This window comes from Megalobrama amblycephala, linkage group LG9, assembly GCF_018812025.1.
Source record: "Megalobrama amblycephala isolate DHTTF-2021 linkage group LG9, ASM1881202v1, whole genome shotgun sequence".
NCBI lineage: Eukaryota > Metazoa > Chordata > Actinopteri > Cypriniformes > Xenocyprididae > Megalobrama > Megalobrama amblycephala.
Window position 1 is genome coordinate 36,438,373 of NC_063052.1, and position 22,694 is coordinate 36,461,066.

At 36.1% G+C, this 22,694-nt stretch overlaps 2 protein-coding genes across 6 annotated transcripts in view; one reads left to right on the top strand and one right to left on the bottom strand.

Moving 5' to 3' along the window:
• The first annotated feature begins 9 nt into the window (after nt 1-9).
• hgh1 (HGH1 homolog (S. cerevisiae)) lies at nt 10-9,372 on the top strand. Of its 2 annotated transcripts, none has more exons than XM_048203652.1 (7): nt 10-131; nt 986-1,545; nt 5,768-5,868; nt 6,020-6,118; nt 6,740-6,831; nt 7,436-7,558; nt 8,494-9,372. In XM_048203652.1, the coding sequence occupies exons 2-7, from the start codon at nt 1,004-1,006 to the stop codon at nt 8,668-8,670; spliced, it is 1,134 nt and encodes a 377-aa protein (XP_048059609.1). In that variant the 5' UTR covers nt 10-131; nt 986-1,003; the 3' UTR covers nt 8,671-9,372. The 2 variants fall into 2 exon arrangements, with proteins under 2 accessions (XP_048059609.1, XP_048059611.1); XM_048203654.1 differs by having other exon boundaries at nt 70-131; nt 935-1,545.
• A 12,700-nt stretch (nt 9,373-22,072) lies between these two features.
• Nucleotides 22,073-22,694, bottom strand: part of LOC125276110 (E3 ubiquitin-protein ligase TRIM39-like) — a 39,565-nt gene continuing 38,943 nt past the window's right edge. For all 4 annotated transcript variants that reach the window (XM_048203579.1, XM_048203583.1, XM_048203581.1 and 1 more), the window contains one exon: nt 22,073-22,679. In XM_048203579.1, coding sequence (XP_048059536.1) covers nt 22,132-22,679 — 548 coding nt within the window. In that variant the 3' untranslated portion in view covers nt 22,073-22,131. The remainder of the gene's footprint in view (nt 22,680-22,694) is intronic.

Genomic DNA, 22,694 nt, shown 5'->3' on the forward strand with positions numbered 1-22,694 from the left:
ATATGCCAGTCCGTAAAAAATGCGCGTAATTTATTGGATCAGGAATATGTCAATTCCTTAAACAGGAAAAAAAAAAATCCTTCAGCAGGAACTGCGATCAACGCACATGTGTTCTGTATACCGCGAACGTGGTAAATATATTCTATTTAATCAAATTAAAATAATGTAAATAAAATTATTAGTTTTTATCACATATTTTCTGCGCTCTATACAGCTGTATATCGATGATAGGTCATTTTTTTGGTTTTGCGTGTTCAGTAGTGTACTGTAAACATAGCCATCGGTTGTTATGATTATAATTTTGCACTACCGTGTTGCTGCACAATCATAATAATGTCTGAGTACTTACAAAACCTGTACTGTGGTACCATGATACAGTGATGGTAATGACATGGCATTTTGATATACTAAGACAGGGATTTTCAGTTTTTAGATGCCAATTTTAACCTCTTATTTTGTATTTTTTTTTTTTATTTAATTTTTTATTTAATTATTTATTGTGATTTATAGCGGTCTGGTAATATTATTATTATTATTATTATTATTATTAATAAGGTAGTGCTTAAACTATCAGTGTTGTCTTTTGCAGTTTAAATAAAACTTAGTAAATATTAATGTGTAACTAAATACATATTAAATATAGGACTTTAGTTGGCTTTTCCAGGCCTGGAACCAGTGTTGGTATTGTTGTGTAATACTGAAATTAAATAATAATAGTTTTTGTTTATTGAAATGGAGGTGAAATTAAATAAAATACTGGATGAAAGACTAAAATTTAGAAATGTAGAACATTTTAGAAAATTGTAGAATTTTTTAGAAAAACAGAAGTTTTATATTTTATCTTTTAAAATATTTATTTTATTGTTTATATTATTTTTATTCTGATATTATTATCATTAAGCTAGTGCTTAAACTGTCTGTGTTTTCATTTGAGGTTTGACTAAAAGGAAAAAAAATCAGGAATAAACTTTGAGTCTGTCAACAGACTGAGCCAAGAGCCAAGATGCTTAGTGACGGTGAAGCTGAAGAACTGCTGTCATTTCTCACTCTGGAGATGAGAGCTGATGTCAAAGGTCGGGCCTCGGAATACGTCCTGGGCCTCACGGGAAACCGGGACGGATGCCGTTACCTGCAGTCCAAACCAGACTTCCTCAAAGCGCTGGTGACTCTAACCTGCGACCCCTCCATCGCCATCGTCAAGGACTGTTTCCACGCCCTGATCAACCTCTCAGCGGACGAGACTCTTCACCAGCCTTTGATCAAAGACACGGACTTACTGGCCAAACTGCTTCCCAAACTACTGGACCCGGAGTACGTGTTTGCGGATCGGATCTGCACCATCCTCAGTAACCTGAGCCGGCACGAGCGGACGTGCAAAGAGGTGTTCAGAGCTCTGCAGGAGCAGAACATCGGGCTGGACAGAGTGGTGGAAATCTTCTGCACGGAGGGTTTCAATAAGAAAGCTTCTCTACACTATCTGGGACCCCTGCTGTCCAACCTCACACAGCTGCCCGAGGCACGACACTTCATTCTGGACAAGGACAGGTACAGCACTACAGCAGTACTGTGGTACACTGGTGGTAGTAATACCATGGTACAGAGTGATTACATACTAAAACACTGTATTATATGTCCAAAACAATGGTATTATTATAGTATGTGTCAAACAAAACATGACAAAAGTACATGTCCAAAAACATGGTATTATCATGGTACATGTAAAAGAAATACTGTGGAACATGTTCAAAAACATGGTATTATCATGGAGGGAGTAAAAAAAAAAAAAAGATATTACCATAGTACATGTTAAACAATAACATGTTATTATTAATGTAGGAGTACAAATATATAATATTACCATAGTACATGTTCAAAAACATGGTATTATTATGGTAGGAGAAAAAAAATATATGATATCACCATAGTACATGTTCAAAAACATGGTATTATTATGGTAGAAGTAAAAAAATATATGATATCACCATAGTACATGTTTGAAAACATGGTATTATTATGGTAGGAGTAAAAAAAATATATGATATCACCATAGTACATGTTCGAAAACATGGTATTATTATGGTAGAAGTAAAAAATATATGATATCACCATAGTACATGTTCGAAAACATGGTATTATGGTAGGAGTAAAAAAAATATATGATATCACCATAGTACATGTTCGAAAACATGGTATTATTATGGTAAAAAAAATATTATTATGTACATGTAGGTATTATTAGTAAAAAAAATATATGATATCACCATAGTACATGTTCGAAAACATGGTATTATTATGGTAGGAGTAAAAAAAATATATGATATCACCATAGTACATGTTCTAAAACATGGTATTATTATGGTAGGAGTAAAAAAAATATATGATATCACCATAGTACATGTTCTAAAACATGGTATTATTATGGTAGGAGTAAAAAAAATATATGATATCATCATAGTACATGTTCGAAAACATGGTATTATTATGGTAGGAGTAAAAAAAATATATGATATCACCATAGTACATGTTCTAAAACATGGTATTATTATGGTAGGAGTAAAAAAAATATATGATATCATCATAGTACATGTTCGAAAACATGGTATTATGGTAGGAGTAAAAATATATGATATCACCATAGTACATGTTCAAAAACATGGTATTATTATGGTAGGAGTAAAAAATATATGATATCACCATAGTACATGTTCAAAAACATGGTATTATTATGGTAGAAGTAAAAAAATATATGATATCACCATAGTACATGTTCTAAAACATGGTATTATTATGGTAGGAGTAAAAAAAATATATGATATCATCATAGTACATGTTCGAAAACATGGTATTATTATGGTAGGAGTAAAAAAAATATATGATATCATCATAGTACATGTTCGAAAACATGGTATTATTATGGTAGGAGTAAAAAAAATATATGATATCACCATAGTACATGTTCTAAAACATGGTATTATTATGGTAGGAGTAAAAAAAATATATGATATCATCATAGTACATGTTCGAAAACATGGTATTATTATGGTAGGAGTAAAAAAAATATATGATATCACCATAGTACATGTTCGAAAACATGGTATTATTATGGTAGGAGTAAAAAAAATATATGATATCATCATAGTACATGTTCGAAAACATGGTATTATGGTAGGAGTAAAAAATATATGATATCACCATAGTACATGTTCAAAAACATGGTATTATTATGGTAGGAGTAAAAAATATATGATATCACCATAGTACATGTTCAAAAACATGGTATTATTATGGTAGAAGTAAAAAATATATGATATCACCATAGTACATGTTCTAAAACATGGTATTATTATGGTAGGAGTAAAAAAAATATATGATATCATCATAGTACATGTTCGAAAACATGGTATTATTATGGTAGGAGTAAAAAATATATGATATCACCATAGTACATGTTCAAAAACATGGTATTATTATGGTAGAAGTAAAAAAATATATGATATCACCATAGTACATGTTCGAAAACATGGTATTATTATGGTAGGAGTAAAAAAAATATATGATATCATCATAGTACATGTTCGAAAACATGGTATTATTATGGTAGAAGTAAAAAATATATGATATCACCATAGTACATGTTCAAAAACATGGTATTATTATAGTAGGAGTAAAAAAAATATATGATATCACCATAGTACATGTTCGAAAACATGGTATTATTATGGTAGGAGTAAAAAAAATATATGATATCACCATAGTACATGTTCGAAAACATGGTATTATTATGGTAGGAGTAAAAAATATATGATATCACCATAGTACATGTTCAAAAACATGGTATTATTATGGTAGAAGTAAAAAAATATATGATATCACCATAGTACATGTTCTAAAACATGGTATTATTATGGTAGGAGTAAAAAAAATATATGATATCACCATAGTACATGTTCTAAAACATGGTATTATTATGGTAGGAGTAAAAAAAATATATGATATCATCATAGTACATGTTCGAAAACATGGTATTATTATGGTAGGAGTAAAAAAAATATATGATATCACCATAGTACATGTTCTAAAACATGGTATTATTATGGTAGGAGTAAAAAAAATATATGATATCATCATAGTACATGTTCGAAAACATGGTATTATGGTAGGAGTAAAAAATATATGATATCACCATAGTACATGTTCAAAAACATGGTATTATTATGGTAGAAGTAAAAAAAATATATGATATCACCATAGTACATGTTCTAAAACATGGTATTATTATGGTAGGAGTAAAAAAAATATATGATATCATCATAGTACATGTTCGAAAACATGGTATTATTATGGTAGGAGTAAAAAAAATATATGATATCACCATAGTACATGTTCAAAAACATGGTATTATTATGGTAGGAGTAAAAAATATATGATATCACCATAGTACATGTTCAAAAACATGGTATTATTATGGTAGAAGTAAAAAAAATATATGATATCACCATAGTACATGTTCTAAAACATGGTATTATTATGGTAGGAGTAAAAAAAATATATGATATCATCATAGTACATGTTCGAAAACATGGTATTATTATGGTAGGAGTAAAAAATATATGATATCACCATAGTACATGTTCAAAAACATGGTATTATTATGGTAGAAGTAAAAAAATATATGATATCACCATAGTACATGTTCGAAAACATGGTATTATTATGGTAGGAGTAAAAAAATATATGATATCATCATAGTACATGTTCGAAAACATGGTATTATTATGGTAGAAGTAAAAAATATATGATATCACCATAGTACATGTTCAAAAACATGGTATTATTATAGTAGGAGTAAAAAAAATATATGATATCACCATAGTACATGTTCGAAAACATGGTATTATTATGGTAGGAGTAAAAAATATATGATATCACCATAGTACATGTTCGAAAACATGGTATTATTATGGTAGGAGTAAAAAAAATATATGATATCACCATAGTACATGTTCAAAAACATGGTATTATTATGGTAGGAGTAAAAAATATATGATATCACCATAGTACATGTTCAAAAACATGGTATTATTATGGTAGGAGTAAAAAATATATGATATCACCATAGTACATGTTCGAAAACATGGTATTATTATGGCATGGTTTAAAAATGCATGATATTATCATATAACATATTCAAAAATGTTGTATTATCATGGTACAGGGGAAAAACTATGATATTACCATAGTATGTGTTCAAAAACATGGTATTATTATGGTAGGAGTAAAAATAATACATGATATTACCATAGTACATGTTCGAAAACATGGTATTATTATGGTAGAAGTAAAAAAAATATATGATATCACCATAGTACATGTTCGAAAACATGGTATTATTATGGTAGGAGTAAAAAAATATATGATATCACCATAGTACATTTTCGAAAACATGGTATTATTATGGTAGGGGTAAAAAAAATACATGATATTACCATAGTACATGTCCAAAACATGGAATTATCATTGTATGGGTTAAAAAATATATTATTTTACCATAGTACATATTTAAAAAAATGTATTATCATGGTATGGGGGGAAACAAACTATGATATTACCATAGTTCATGTCAAAAAACATGGTATTATCATGGTACAGATAACAAAAACATGATATTATCATGGTACATCTCCAAAAGCATGGTAATACCGTAGTACTAGACAGTAAGACACTGGTTAAATGTTCTGTCCTGATTGTTTGTCGTGTGTTTGTACAGGTGTGTGATTCAGAGGCTCCTGCCATACACACAGTATGAGCAATCGACCACCAGGAGAGGAGGGGTGGTGGGAACGCTCAGAAACTGCTGCTTTGACTACGGTAAATCACCTGTGCTTGGCTCAGTAATCTGTGGACAAAGTGTCTGCTGAAGAAATACATGTAAAGAGCATGCAGTTTGATTGTTGAAAGGCAAGTCAATGCAAAATTAGTGCATTTAATTCTCATTAGATATGCCTTTTTGTCCATACAGCCCATCATGAGTGGTTGCTTAGTGATGCGGTGGATATTTTACCTTTTCTTTTATTACCATTGGCTGGACCAGAGGAGCTCTCCGAGGAAGAGAATGAAGGTGATGCTTTTTAAATCAGATTTAAACCCTACAAATCAAAGTACTTCATATGCTTTTTGTTAGTAGTGTAGAAAGAAAAAGAAAAGCTTAACTTTTCTTTGACTGCTGTTGCTATATTCTCGCTTGTCCTATAGATGGCGGTGTTTACTCATTTTGATGACACACAAACAGGTTGAACGTTTATTGTATTTCCAACAACATGTGCAAGGAAAATGAGATGAACAGAATGGAAATACTGCCATTACAGCAGGAAATTGTGAATTTGCTTAGTGAGAATCTTAGTTCAAAGTTTGCGGTTTCATAAAAGCTGTTTGAAATGTTTATAAATACCATATTCTCCTAATAAGCAGATTGCAAAAAGGAGAGGAACATTCCTAGTTAATTAACTGACCTTATATGACCTTATATTCTGAAATGCTTTCATGGTCTGTATCACTATCATTTAATTTGTAGTATGTTTGGAATAAATAAGTGCCAAGCATCACTATTACTATTGCTCATACTTTCCATTTTTACTTCAGAAAGTGTGAAGTGTGTCATTTTTTTGCCACTATTTTAACAGCAAAACAATTATACACCTTTAACATATTTTTTCATGTAACTCTATATCTGTATTTACAGGTTTGCCGGTGGATTTGCAGTACCTGCCGGAGGATAAAAAGAGAGAAGAAGATCCTGATATCCGCAAAATGCTCTTGGAAACCCTCATTCTCGTAAGACCCACATCTCAAATCTTTCATCTATTAAATCTATCATTTGCCTGTTTTTAAGAAATTGACATACACTACTGTTTCAAGTCTTAGATCTTTAGAAGATCTTTATTTGATCAAAAACACAGTAATATTGTGATATATTATTACAATTTAAAATACCTGTGTTCGATTGTAATATATTTTAAAATATAATTTATTCCTGTGATCAAAGCTGAATTTTCAGCATCATTACTCCAGTCTTCAGTGTCACATGATCCTTCAGAAATCATTCTAATATGATGATTTGCTGCTCAAGAAACATTATTATCAATGTTGAAAACAGATGTGCTGCTTCACATTTTTGTGGAAATCATGATACATTTTTTCAGGATTTTTGATGAAAAGAAATATCAATAGAACCTTTGTAACATTATAAAAGTCTTTACTGACAATTTTAATTAAATTTAATGCATCATTGTTGAACAAAAGTATGAATTTCTTTCTTAAAAAAAAATCTTACTGACCACAAACCTTTGAATGGTAGTGTATAATCACTATATTTTCCTCTTGTTTGTTGGCTTGTCTGTCCTGCAGTTCAGTTTCTTAATGATCTGTTTGTATTCAGCTTACAGCTACTAAAGTGGGCCGACAGATAATGAAGAACAAGAACGTTTATCCCATCATGAGGGAGTTTCACAATTGGGAGAAAGATCCGCATGTGATTTCAGCCTGTGAGAAACTCGTCCAGGTATAGTAAAGATCACTCTGAAAACATTTAGGCAGAGCAGAGCTGCATTCTTTGTGGTGCAGGAAGTTTCTGGGTCAATTGTGCCAATCAATATGTGACTTTGTGAAACAGACTGTCCTGAACTAAAATGTTGCTATGGTAGCTTAATATTAATTCTTTTAAAATAGTCTATTTTATCATTAAAATCCATTTTTACTTTCATCTTGACTGAGGGGGCAGGATAGTCCAGATGAGGAGGCGACACTCCCTCATGCACCCCCATGGTGCAGACCCTGCTATTGCATCTCTATTGCATCACTTTTGCAAGATCGTTGCATGCAACATTTTCTGTGGATGTGGATTGTTGTGCTTTGGAAGACCCCAGACAGTATGCAGATCAGTTTCAGTCCTCCAAAACCAGGATTTATGAGCTTGGTCGAAAAAAGCAGGAGACACTAATTTGGTGGAAAAAGCCTGTTCCTTGCACCGTGGCAGGCGTATATTTGGGTACAGCCCCATGGAAAAGATGTCACAGGGTCTCCTATTAAAGCATGATATTCTCCATAACGTCTGGGAGATCCCTTTTGAACTCCAGGCCAGAAGCAGTGGTTCGGCCATTTGCCTCAACCCAACCATTTTAATTAGTATCAATAAAACAGCTAATATGCCAAGCGCAGAACAAGGCTAATATTTATCCAGGATTAATGGGCGCTTTTTCATAATGCAGCAGTTTCTAACTAACACGACTTTAACAGCTATCATGTTACTAAAGTTTTTCCATGTTGTCGGGTTCCCGAAATTGGTGCTTTGGAATGACAGTAAAACTGAAGTGCTGTCTGGCATCTCATTAGTTCCCGTCCTGCATCATTACCGCTTTTCTCTCGATATGCGACTCTGACGGAACGTATTCGGGTCCATTAGGGTTTCATGTGCAATTTTGTGTGTCTTTGATTAAGGTTTTGATTGGAGACGAGCCGGAGGAGGGAATGGAGAATCTGATGGAGGTGGAGATTCCCAAAGACGTGGAGGAAAAACTGAAAGAACTGGACGCCAAAGAGCAGGAACAAATGGAAAAGGACAAACAGGAATCTGAGAAGAAACCAAATGAATCTCCAGAGGGCCTGGAGAGATAAATGGACATCAAACACAAACTAAAGTTTACTTCTTATAACATCATTGAATAAATGGCTCTGCATAACAACGAACACCTGAGGATCATGATGGACAGAAAATGTTGTAATGTCTTTCGTTTGATTATAAATGCATAAACCTGGTTTTGGGATAACAGTTGGTTTCTATCCATTCAAAGCAGGTTTATGTTGTTGACTAGCAGGTGGAGACCTGGTAACCCATCTTCGTGAAGATACTAGGTGGAATGACCAGGTCACACCATCTTAACATCTACAATGTGGTTTGCTGCTTGTCCACACTGGTCTAATCTGGGTGTTCAACCACCTAAATAAGCATCAGCGGGTTGCCATTTTTTGTTACAAAAGATACTAGATTTTCTAGCAAAAGGAGAGTAATGGACCCTTTTCACGGACTGTGATGAGGCGTTTTCACAGTCACAGTCTATAAATCCGCAAATCCTAGTAATGTTTTTAATTTTCATCATTTTCATGTTTCTAATACAATGGCTAATGGGGTGTTGGAGATATTTTTTCCCTCTCATAGAAAGTCTTGAAAATGCTATCATGTGTTTTTTTCTTTTGCTATTGGAGCAAATGAGATTACAAAAATTATAGCTGTCTATGACTTCTGAGAACCGTGGAAATGTGAAAAAGGTGCATTTGCTTAACTAAATATCATTTGTAATTAAATGTTTAAATGAAAAATGCGTTTTTAACTGGGAAAAAAACATAATTTGAATTTCGTTTTAAAGATAAATAGATTAAGAATATGACTGAAAAGAGTCTACATCACTGATGGCATGTTATTAAAAGTCATTTATCTGTAAACCCACAGGTACCTGAGGCAATATTAATCCTTCTGACAGCCTGGTGAGTTTTAAAGTGGATATTCAGGTTTGATGAGGCCCTCTGCTGAGCGGCGTGTATGTTGGTGGTATTGAGACGAGATGTTGAACAGGTGTTAAGAGAATTAACCAGGAAGCTGTAAGAAACCAGATGGATGTACGCCACTGAAAACAGTCTCCTGCGATTCTACAGCAGGGCGGCGCAAACCAGGAAGAATAACAAATTACTTAAAATGAGTCAAAATATCACTAGTGCTTAAATAAATGTCCACTCGGGTTATCATCCACATTTTGAGTTGTCTTACCATCCTCCACAGAAGACGTCAAATTTTACATCTGAAATATGAAAGAGAAAAGCAAGAGAAAAGTCAAACCATGTTTTAGACTAAATTAAACCTGCTAAAAGCATTGAGGTTGATATCATGGTCTATGAAAGGGGTGAAAAGAAGAGGCTCACTTGATGCTCTGATGACATGTATTACAATAAGCCATGTTAGAGATGTTTACAGTGGCCAAGAGAGCTCAACGCTCTGCAACTGAGAAAAACACATGCAAATAGAAAAAAACACCAGCAAATTAAGAAAATCAGCTTGACAACATGTGCTGCAAATACTCACAACGCAACCATATACAGAAATGTGCTGCAAATACAACGCCACCAAATACAGAAACGCACTGCAAATATTCGCAAGGCAACTGTAATGCAGTTTGTTTGTAAGGGTAGGAGGAGGTAGGAACTGCCGAATGTTTAGCAGACTTTAATAACACTCAAAATAAACAAACAACAAAAACAAAAGTAAAATGCCGGCAGTCCCCCACGGCCAACTGCCGGCCACACAAACATCATAAAACATAATGTAAAATCCAGGCCCGGTCCTCTCTCATCCTTCACTGTTGTCGCTCCCCTTTTATGCTTCCGGAGCTCCTCCTTGAAATACAAGACCGGTGCAACGGGCAGCTGAGGCTCATTATCCCTTGCGCCGTTCTCACGGCCCTCGCCCCGCCCTGCTCGTCACAGCAACCAAATACAAAAAAGTACTGCAAATACTCACACCCAGCAAAATACAGAAATGTGCTGCAAATACTCGCAACCTAAAAAAGAAACGTGCTGCAAATACTCACAAAGCAACCAATTACAAAAGCACAAAAAAGCACATTTTCAAAAGCACATTTCTGTATTTGGTTGCATTGTGAGTATTTGCAGCATGTTTCTGTATTTGGTTGCGTTGCGAGTATTTGCAGCGTGTTTCTGTATTTGGTTGCGTTGTGAGTATTTGCAGCGTCTTTCTGTATTTGGTTGCGTTGTGAGTATTTGCAGCACGTTTCTGTATTTGGTTGCGTTGCGAGTATTTGCAGCGTGTTTCTGTATTTGGTTGTGTTGTGAGTATTTGCAGCACGTTTCTGTATTTGGTTGCGTTGCGAGTATTTGCAGCGCGTTTCTGTATTTGGTTGCGTTGTGAGTATTTGCAGTGCGTTTCTGTATTTGGTTGCATTGTGAGTATTTGCTGCACGTTTCTGTATTTGGTTGCGTTGCGAGTATTTGCTGCGCGTTTCTGTATTTGGTTGCGTTGTGAGTATTTGCTGCGCGTTTCTGTATTTGGTTGCGTTGTGAGTATTTGTAGTGCGTTTCTGTATTTGGTTGCGTTGTGAGTATTTGCTGCGCGTTTCTGTATTTGCTTGCATTGTGAGTATTTGCAGCACGTTTCTGTATTTGGTTGCGTTGTGAGTATTTGCTGCGCGTTTCTGTATTTGGTTGTGTTGTGAGTATTTGGCTTGCTTAGTTGGGGACACTTGACATTTGACTTGACATTTGATATTCAGCAGTATTCTTGACATATATTCAACAGTGCTTTGATCTGCCTGCATTGACACTATTCTTTAAGAGCTGCTGTGCAGCTAAATTATATACCAGTTATCACTGTAAAGCTGCTTTGACACAATCTGCATTGTAAAAAGCGCTATATAAATAAAGGTGACTTGACTTGACTTGTAGTGCGTTTCTGTATTTGGTTGCATTGTGAGTATTTGCTGCGCGTTTCTGTATTTGGTTGCATTGCGAGTATTTGCAGCGCGTTTCTGTATTTGGTTGCGTTGCGAGTATTTGCAGCGTGTTTCTGTATTTGCGTTGCGAGTATTTGCAGCGTGTTTCTGTATTTGGTTGTGTTGTGAGTATTTGCAGCACGTTTCTGTATTTGGTTGCGTTGCGAGTATTTGCAGTGTGTTTCTGTATTTGGTTGCGTTGCGAGTATTTGCTGCGCGTTTCTGTATTTGGTTGCGTTGCGAGTATTTGCAGCGCGTTTCTGTATTTGGTTGCGTTGCGAGTATTTGCAGCGTGTTTCTGTATTTGGTTGCGTTGCGAGTATTTGCAGCGTGTTTCTGTATTTGGTTGCGTTGTGAGTATTTGCAGCACGTTTCTGTATTTGGTTGCGTTGCGAGTATTTGCAGCGTGTTTCTGTATTTGGTTGCGTTGTGAGTATTTGCAGCACGTTTCTGTATTTGGTTGCGTTGCGAGTATTTGCAGTGTCTTTCTGTATTTGGTTGCGTTGTGAGTATTTGCAGCACGTTTCTGTATTTGGTTGCGTTGTGAGTATTTGCAGCACGTTTCTGTATTTGGTTGCGTTGCGCATATTTGCAGCGTGTTTCTGTATTTGGTTGCGTTGTGAGTATTTGCAGCGTGTTTCTGTATTTGGTTGCGTTGTGAGTATTTGCAGCACGTTTCTGTATTTGGTTGCGTTGTGAGTATTTGCAGCACGTTTCTGTATTTGGTTGCGTTGCGAGTATTTGCAGCGCGTTTCTGTATTTGGTTGCGTTGTGAGTATTTGCAGTGAGTTTCTGTTGATTTGTGAGTATTTGCTGTGCGTTTCTGTATTTGGTTGCGTTGTGAGTATTTGCAGCGCGTTTCTGTATTTGGTTGCGTTGTGAGTATTTGCAGCACGTTTCTGTATTTGGTTGCGTTGTGAGTATTTGCTGCGCGTTTCTGTATTTGGTTGCATTGTGAGTGTTTGCAGCACATGTGTTGTCAAACTGATAAAGATGTAGAAGTTACTTTTAAAACAGTTCACTAAGCTACAAGCTACTAGTAACAAAAATACTAACAAAAATAACTATCTACACGAAAATTACTTAATATTTAATTATATTTACTACATTGATATTTATTTATTTTTATTATAACTAAACCAGAGCCACACTTTTCACAAAAGTGCACAAAAGATGAAGACTTTACTAAAATGTTACACAAAAAAACATACAAATGTATATAATTAAACTATTTATATATTTTTTATTTATTAATTTATATAAATATATTAAATATTTTTTATGAACAAAAGATGTAAAACACTGCATTAGCCTATAAAATGCAACGAGTATGTGTTAATAGTCAGTGGAAACACTATCCCCTAGTCTTCCAGTACAGCTGCATGAAGCTGGTTCACCTGAGAAGCAGAATTTGTTATTGGAAAAAAAAGGATTTCCAAATTCACCGCGTGTTCCATACGTGCTGACGGGTGATATATTTGCGAATTCTCTCTCACCTTCTCATGAGTTTTAACCTAAAACTGACACGTTTCATATCATAAACCCCGTTGTCTATAAATCAGGGTAACACCAGTGTTTGGAGTAGGAAATAAAGCTCCCGTATCCCTGCAGAATAAATGCCGATGCCAAATGGCTCCACTTCATGGCGACCTCTGGCAACTGCAGCAGGCACCTCAGTTCACTGACTTGGATCCTCTAGTTTTTATTCCCCTCTACAGTTCAGCTTTACTGCCTAATTGGGTTTCTTATACTGACCACAGTGAGAATATCTTTGTGTTTAAACAGCTGTAAACCACAATTGAGCATCTCAGGAGCGCAGTGAACACTTTCAGGGAAAAAAGAGGTGTACGCACACTTCCTCTGTAGCCCAATCATCTCATCAAAACGGGCCAGTTTGTAAATCACCAAATTTGATCATGAAATGTTTAGTGCAGTGGTATAAACCACACTCTTTCCTGAACGGTCAAGTTCTCCTTTTGTTTGGCCTACATATTTCTGTCAATGACAGAACAATAATATTTTCATTGCAACCTTAAATACCACAGTCAAAAGTCCAAAATGTCATTTACTTATGCCTGTCTGTTAAAGGAACATGTCGGGTTCAGTAAAAGCCTGCGTCAACAGCTTTTGTGGAATAATGTTGAAGTATACATACACTACCATCCAAAAGTTTAACTTCAGTTAATACTTTTATTCAGCAAGCATGCATTAATTTGATGAAAACAGACAGTAAAGACCTTAACACAAAAGACTTCTGTTTATATATATATATATATATATATATATATTTCTTGAGCAGTAAATCATCATATTAGAATGATTTCTGAAGGATCATGTGACACTGAAGTCTAGAGTAATACTGAAAATTCAGCTTTGATAATAGGAATAAATTAATTATATTACAATAGAAAACAGTTTTTTTTTAATTTTAAAATATTTTTACTGTATTTTTTTAATCAAATGCAGCCTTAGTGAACATAAAGGACTTAAAAAACATAAAAAAAAAAAAAAACTTAACCCCAAACAGTGAGTATTTGATAATAATAGGCTCACATCATTATTAAAGATACATTGTTTTGTGATAATAAACCTAAAAATTGTTTTAATATAAATAGGCTATATGGAAAATAATTGCATTTTATTCTTCAACATCAAACGCCATAAATTTGACCGTTTTCATTCAGTCACATAGACTGGTTATTACTTCAGGTTGACATTTGCCATTAACGTGGGACAGAATCAAAACCACATGTGCATTAGTGCGCGTCACAGTTTAGCGCTTTGTCAACGTGAACATTTCTGCCCATTTTTCCCACGAATTGCCTTTTAAAGACCTGTGATGTTGCGCTACCTGGCCCGCCCAGGGTCACGGAGCTCCACCGGCCGATGAAGATGGATTGAGGAGCGTCAACAGCGCTGGGAGTGTCGGCATGGGGGCAAACATGAGAGAAATTCAAATGATTGAGCCCAGTAGTGCTGTTGCCGCCCTCCGCGCGCTGGCCGTGACACGTTGAGTGGCGCTGTGGAATCTGCGGCTTTCGCGCTTCCGCTGTTAAACGGTACCTGATCCTTCAGCGGGATCGAGAGGCTGCCGTCAGTCCCCTATCCCTTTCAGTCTCGGAACAAAACACAGTCTAATGCAGTCAGTCAAAGCGGGACCGGCCAAGGTCGTCTGAGCCTGTCTGAGGAGCAGAAACTAAAGCCGGTCACATTGCGCCTGACCTCGGCGAACTCTCAGGGTTTTTTGCGCAGAGTACATTTAAGGTACTGCACTTTACCACACAAAATATTATTAAAGAATCAATGATTTTGACAAAAAACAAGTAAACAACATATTAAATATCTGAACAGTAGCCTAAACCTTTAGTTGTTTAACTTATTCACATGGATTTCACTAAACTTGTCACAAACATGTCGTATTTCACCCCAAAATAAGAATTATTTTTACTTTGTATATATTAGTAATTAGTACCATTAAACATTTTTTGCATTATTTTCATGACAATTATGGACATTTTGCTCTCAATGTCTTGTTAAAGGGGTGATTGATTATGATTTAAGGACTACAAATGGCTGGTAGTGACTACAACAACCTTCTTCCCGGGTTAGTGACATCACTAACCCTATAATTTACATAAACCCGCCCCCAAGAACACACAACAAAGGGGGCGGGGCCATGTTGGGCTGCTTTAGAGAAGAGGAAGAGTTGTTGTAGTAGAGTGTTGTTGACATGCCGTCATTTTACACCGGACTGCTTCACAAACGAGGGTCAATTCAACAAAAAAAGATGAACATGACGGCACATGCTAGTGGATGAGTTGAATCAACTCCACAGCAACTACATAAATTTATCCACTAACCATTCAGAAACGTCCAGTTTCATTCTAAAAGTTGTAAATTCTTCCTGAGTCTCTCCATCAGTGTCGACTCCGGTTTGAACAATGTAAGTCTGAACACCGTTACTGACAATCCTCATTTTGGCTGCGTGAGATTCTCCAGCTTTGTTGTTGTTGAGCTGTTAAAGCTCCACCCTCTTCTGGAAAGGGGGCCGGGAGCAGTAGCTCATTTGCATTTAAAGGGACACACACAAAAACGGCATGTTTTTGCTCACACTCAACATATTATTTAATACACAGATTCTAATATATATATATATATATATATATATATATATATATATATACACAATCTCACACACAATATATATACAGTACATATCTATATTCAAATAAAGTCACAATGCAAAATATGCTTCATTTTTGTTTCTTATTTTTGGGTGAAATGTGACCTGGACTTGTTTTTGTGACATTCACTTCTCTTTTCCTGTGCCTGAGTTTGAATTTAATCACTTTTGACTTTGATGCTGTGATAGTGACACCGATTTTAAGATACTACAAAACGGGCCGTCCTCAGGAGCCTGACAGAAGTGAATCTGTGAACATCTTCTGCTTGAGCGTGAGCTGATGTGCACGTTGACTGATGTGCACTGACAGATTTAGATTCACATTTGTATCCAAAAGCACTCAAAGGGAATGATCCGGGACTCACGCACAAGCATCTGCCTCCCATTTAGCACGCTGGCTTGAACCGGACCACCTTAAGTGTGATATGGGATTTTTAAGAGCTCTCCAGAGGCCTCGACTCATTTCAGCAAAGCCTCATGGCTCTCTTAAGGTGGCCAGATTGATTGCATTCAATATGAATTGTATTTGGTTCAGACATACATCAGGTTTTACATTTCCACAAAGGTTTACGACCGCAGTAAATTGATATAATTGTTACGATTTTGCGTGCTCATTTTTTTGTGTGAAATTGATTGTTTTCAGCTTTTGAGCTGTGGGAGCAGGAGTGTGAGAGAGTGAGGTTTGGCTGTTCCTTCAGTTGGATGGACTCTGGACTAGAAAACGGGAAACACGCTATTAATTGTGACTTGCTTTGTTTATTGTGTTTTGTAAATGAGGCAAAATGCCTTTCTTGTTTCTTTAGAGGTCAAATACAAAATCTGAGCCATGCCGTTGATTACCACAGAAATAGTTTTGTATCCCTCAGGAAATTGCATCTACAGTAATGCTATATCAACAGAAGTCTATTGGGCAAAAGAAAATGCTATTTAATATAAGGTTTATATGGTATAAGGTTTGAAAAACTTCCTTGAATAAATCAGCACTTTACTATAAGGTTGTATATGTTAAAGGGTTATTCTGTCATAAATTACTCTCTCTCATGTCGTTCCACACCCATAAGACTTTCGTTCATCTTCAGAACACAAATTAAGATATTTTTGATAAAATCCGAGAGGTATATGACTTGTCCATACTATAGACAGCAATATAATCAACACTTTCAAGGTCCAGAAAGTAAAACATCATTAAAACAGTCATGTGACTGCAGTGGTTCAACCTTAATTTTATAAAGCGACGATAATACTTTTTGTGCGCAATAACAACTTTAATAATTTAATAATCTCTTCTCTTCCTTGTTATTATCCTTACGCAGTTGACGCAGTAAGCACAGTGGAGGCTTCCGTGTTTACGTCCGAACGCCGGCTCAGTATTGGCCAAAGCTGATCACGTGAGCAGCTTGACGCGTGCGTGTGGCGCTGACGCAGGAGCCGGCTAATAATGAGTCGGTGTTCTGATGCTGGACGTAAACAACGTATAAGAATGACACAGAAGAGAAGATATTGTTGAACTTTAAGAGTACGTTTACACGACAACAATGTACTAAAAATGGAAAAGTTTTTCTTTTGCATTTTTGAAAAGTTTTGCGTACGACAACGTTGTCAAAACAAACCCTGTTCACAGGGATCCATGAAAACGAACTGTAAAAACACTGTATTCTTCTGCCAGGCCAGTAGTTGGCGACGTCACTTTGTCAAGAAACACTACGCGCCTGTAGACTGAACATGTAATACGCATACATATGACGTCACTGTTTTCACAAATTCATGTTTGTGTAGTTTACACAGAGACGATAATGGTATCGTTTTCAAAAGCTTGCGTTTCAGGCCCCCAAATCACCGTTGTGTAAATGACTGGCCAAAATGCCTGAAAAGTTCTCATTATTATAAATATTATGTGTGAACTTTTCACCAGTGCCTCTGTAATGAAGAGCGCATGTATTTTGTTTGTTTTATGACAAATGGAGGCTGGAATTCTGGAATCACCTCACATAGTTACTTCGGAAAAACATACGCTGGACGATGACCTAATGATGGGATAAACTGAAGGAATGGAGAAGCCTGCGGATGAATTCTTGAGATGGTGGAGTTGTGACTAATTTTGAGAGAGTTTTGGGAAAATTGGCTCATCCGTAGTGAGGGGGTTTGTCATTACGCAGTTACATCCACTCAGCTGAAGGGATAAACTATAATCTAAAGATCCCGTGAGGTCAGAGAAAGACTTCACAGATGTTCAATCCACCAAAGAATCTCCAAGTCATGATCTAATTGGGTCATTATTTCCTCATTGTCCAATAGGAAGTTTGATGATGTGGCATCAGAACACACACATTGGCAGTGTACACACAACCTGCACACACTGAGTTTGGTTATTAACATGAGTAACTGCATACCTCAACCCAATCACTTCAGTGTTATTTAAGTATAATTTTTATACCATTATAGTATTTATTAATATTTTGAATTCACTTTTATTTTGATGTTTTCAGTTTTTTTAAGTTTTAGTCATTTTGTTGTGTGCTTTTGTCATTTTGTAAAAATATTTTTATTTAGTTTTAATTGTTTTTTATTTCAGTTTTAGTAATTTTAGTATTTAAACTTCTTTTATTACAGTTACTTGCCAAGGCAACATTTCTCATTTCACATTTCCAGTTTTTCATATAATATTTATACTTTACTTCAGTTTTATTTTAATTAACGAAGATGATTTTTAAAATTTTTATTCAGTATTAACATGATCAAGGTACAATGTGCCTTCCTGAGGGAATTAGTAATGCATTTCTATTTAACAGAAATTTAAAGAAAATCTTCAAAATATTTTGACTAGTTTTGCTTCAAATAAACTATAGAAATAACTCCAAAGAAAGAGGGATAGTGTATAAATGCATAACATACATGCATTAATGAAAATGATTTTTAATAGTTTTAGGGGCTGTTTACACAACAACACCATTTTCAGCTAAAAACGGAAAACTTTTTATGCCTTTTGGCCGTTTATTTACACGACAATCACATTTTGATGGCCTGAAAAAGCAAACTTTGGATATCAAGTTTCAAAGTGCAACTTAAAAATTATACCATTATTGTCTCCATTTAAACTACAAAAACTCAAATTTGTGATGTCTTGCATATTACGTGTTCGGTCTATAGGCATGTAATGTTTCTTTATAAAGTGACATCGCCAACTACTGGCCTGGCAGCAGAATACAGTATTTTTAGTCGTTTTTGTGGATCCGTGTGAACGGGGATCATTTCGACAGTGCTGTCGTCTGGACATGAAATAAGCAAAGGAAAAAGTTTCTATTTTTTGTACATTGTTGTCGAGTAAACATACCCTTAGTCAACAATAACAACACTGATTCACTTGCAGAAAATTCAAGGAAATTAACTGAACTAGTTAAAGCAAAGCACTGAGATCTTGTCTGCGGTGTGACGCTATAGAAGCAGAGGTTATATGTCTTGACTTAAAGGGACGAAAAAATTTTTTTTTTCTGTCATTACTCACCCTCATGTCGTCCCAAACCTGTAAGACCTTCATTTGTCTTCAGAACACAAATTACAATATTTTTTATGAAATCCAAGGGTATCTGATCCACGCATCAACGTCATTTGCACCTTTTGGCATCCAGAAACGTATTAAAGACATTGATAAAATAGTCGACGTGAATACAGTGGTTCAACCTTAATTTTATGAAGCATCGAGAATACTTTTTGTGTGCAAAAACAAAACAAAAATAATGACTTTATTCAACAAATTCGTCTGTTCTCTGTCATACTGCTACGCTGTTTTCATTCCAGAGCTTCAATGTTTATGTCTGAACGGCGGCTCAGTATTGGCTGGATCTGGTCATGTGAGCAGCACGATGCATGCATGTGATGCTGATGCAGGAGCCGGCCAATACTGAGCCCACATGACATGCGGAAAAAATATGTATATCATGGCCACGAAATAACGAATCGTTCCCACGACTTATTAATATGTCAGCACATTTTAATAATTCATTCCAGATAAAAACATTGACAGTCAATCAGAATCCATCCTGCTTTAAAGAACTTGAGCGGTAAAAGTGGCAGACAAAACTGCAGCTATATCTGTTCGTATGTCATGTGCAGGGCTCCGTATTATGAACACATTATTAAAATCAAAAGTTGGATCCATTAATGGACCTGAGCTAACATGAACTAACAAAGAACAGTTGTATTGAAAAAGATAAATAAATACTGGAACAAATGTATTTCTTATTGTTAGTTAACTTCTTGTAAAGTGTCACCATTTAATGCAAGACAAATTTACTATGTTCATCACAACATCTAACAACATTTGTGTTCTTTACTATTAGGTGATTTATTTCCTGCTTTTTAGTTGGCACTCCTAAAACTGTGGTGTATGTGGCCATTGTGACATCATCAAGCCCCACCCCTTTACTCACTTTTATCATGAACAAACGGCCCTGTATGTGTCCCCATCAGCCCTGTAATTACAGGCCATCTGAAATAAAACCCGGCTAATGTATAACAGACAGCCAGTCCTGCCAACCGTCCTCTCCTCAGACTAGCGCTGCGGCTCTCAGGGGGTCTGACCGTCCCCTGCTTAGAAGCTCAAAGCACCCATTAACTTATTTTCTTACCGGCCAGAGAGCTGCGGTCCAACAAACACCATGGTTCATTTTCAACAGTCTGCCTCAGGCTGTAATCTTTGACTGACACAAACCGTCCCTCGGCCTGTGAGACAGACAGGCGGTTCTCAACTGGATTTGCTTCAGGAACCGTTGGACATCACATGGTGAATGAACACAGTTAAAAACGCAAACAAAAATATCCTTAAAATCAATATTGACATGGACTACTATTAGCATAAGTGCAATAATATGCAAAATTATTAACATGACCTGGACTAAAGAGATTATTTGACCAGTTTGGTTTCTAAATTTGAAGGTTTTCTTGAATTTCAATGCGTTCGGCAGCCAAAACACAATGTGGTCGACGCAAACCATTTTAACTCTCTCTCATCATGAGTGAAGCTGCGCTTAATGTAGTCTGGGTCATATTTTCATGAACTTTGTGTAGTCCAATTCATGGTTTCCGACATTAAATTTATGTATTTCGCAGACACTTCATCGGAAATCAGTTTATGCTTTCCCTGGGATTCAACTGTTAACTTTGGCATTGATTGCACAAAAATACCATAGAGTTTGATTGGATGCTCAACCTTTGATGTCAGCAATAAAAGATATGAGAAGTGTTTTCTTCTTCTCCACTAACATGTCTTCTCTTACAGCTCTACACAATTACTAGGTTAGTTGTATTTTATTATCTGAATTTAGCATTGTTTTCCTGCTGTTGGTGACCCACAATCCATTGGTTGAGTGCAGCAGGAAAACAAACAAATAGAGCAGAGCTGCTATAAAAACACTTCCGAACCCTTTCACACAGTACATTAAGAATCACAGCCTTGTAGGACAAGGGATTTCCACTTAACCCTGTGGGAAGAGGCCAGTTACCCACAATGCATTGTTCTATAAAAATACATTGCTTCATCATCTTGATCAACAAGCCCGGAAAGGGAAAAGTAAAAGCTAACACTTTCCTAAAGCTTCCTGTCGGAATGTGAGTGATGTACTGTGCAATGGAGAAATGCACGGATTTGCGCTGGTGCAATTCACTTAGGCTATCTTAAGGATCACGTTGCTCCGTCCCCCTCGTCTCGACAACAAACACCCCCAGCTTCCTGCAGGGAATGCACTTTCTGAACACTGTCCAGGTAAGGATTTAGGGGCTCAGATTTATGACCCAGACGGGACCCCACAGCTGGGGCGGGGATTAGCCCTGGGCCGGAGCAGGAAGGTTTTTGGGGAAATAAATCAGGGGGTCTTGCATCAACTGAAGAAGGATACTGGAGAAGAATGGAGGGATGGGAGGAAGCTGATGGAGAGAAGGACAAGTGAGGAAGAAACCAGTTTCATTAGCTTTCAGGTTGAATGATCATTGAATTGGCAAACAAAAAATCAGTCTGCTGTGAATAAACAATACATTTGCTGAAGAAAATTAGTGATATTCATTCAAAACTTACTACTAGGATGAAAGTGGGAAGCTACCATGGCATTGCTTGAGAACAATTACCTCACTGGTTCTTGTAGATGCTCAAATGTGCTGCGTAACACTGGTTACTATAGTTTGGCAGTTTCACTTTGTCAGGTAGAGATAGGAGAAAAAATGGCATGAAATTATGAACAAATGTTTATGAAAAAAATCTTTTATTGAACAAGCATTATATTTTTACATTTAAAATATGTAATTATAGCTCAGATTTTAAAAACTGAAAAACAAAAAAAATTGTAGCACATTTAGATTTAATTATTAAGATCATTACTTGTATCTATTTCATATTGGGGTGTAAATTCATTTATTGTGATTGACAGGTGTGATGATCAGTGGAGTTGAGTTTTTACCTCCATCATTATTACATGGGCTAAAAAAAGGATAGAGTTTGTCAGTGAAAGACTGACCAGTGTAAGAGTAGATATGAGATCTGGACTCCACATCATAAAAGGAGACCAGACCCTCCTCATAATCCACAAACACACCGACCCGCTGCGGCTTCACTCTCAGAGACAGAGAGACAGAGGGATCAGATAGAGCTTTATATTCATTCCCATTCCTCAGCCACACAGTCCAGAATCCATCACTGGGACTCAGTGTAAACTCTCCCTTCCTGTTAATGGATTCTCTGGCCACTCCTAAATCCCAGGCAGTCTTTCCCTTTACCTGCACCTCAAAATAAAATCTCCCTGAGGAGAATCCCTCCTTTCCCAGGACATTTACACATCTATTAAATCTCTCTGATTTGTTTGGGAGTTTCTGTCTAATGTCTCCATGTCTCACTTGTTTTCCATCATCAGACAGGATGAGATATGGATGAGCTGTATCAGGATCCAGAGTCACATCCACTGAGAAAACAGAGA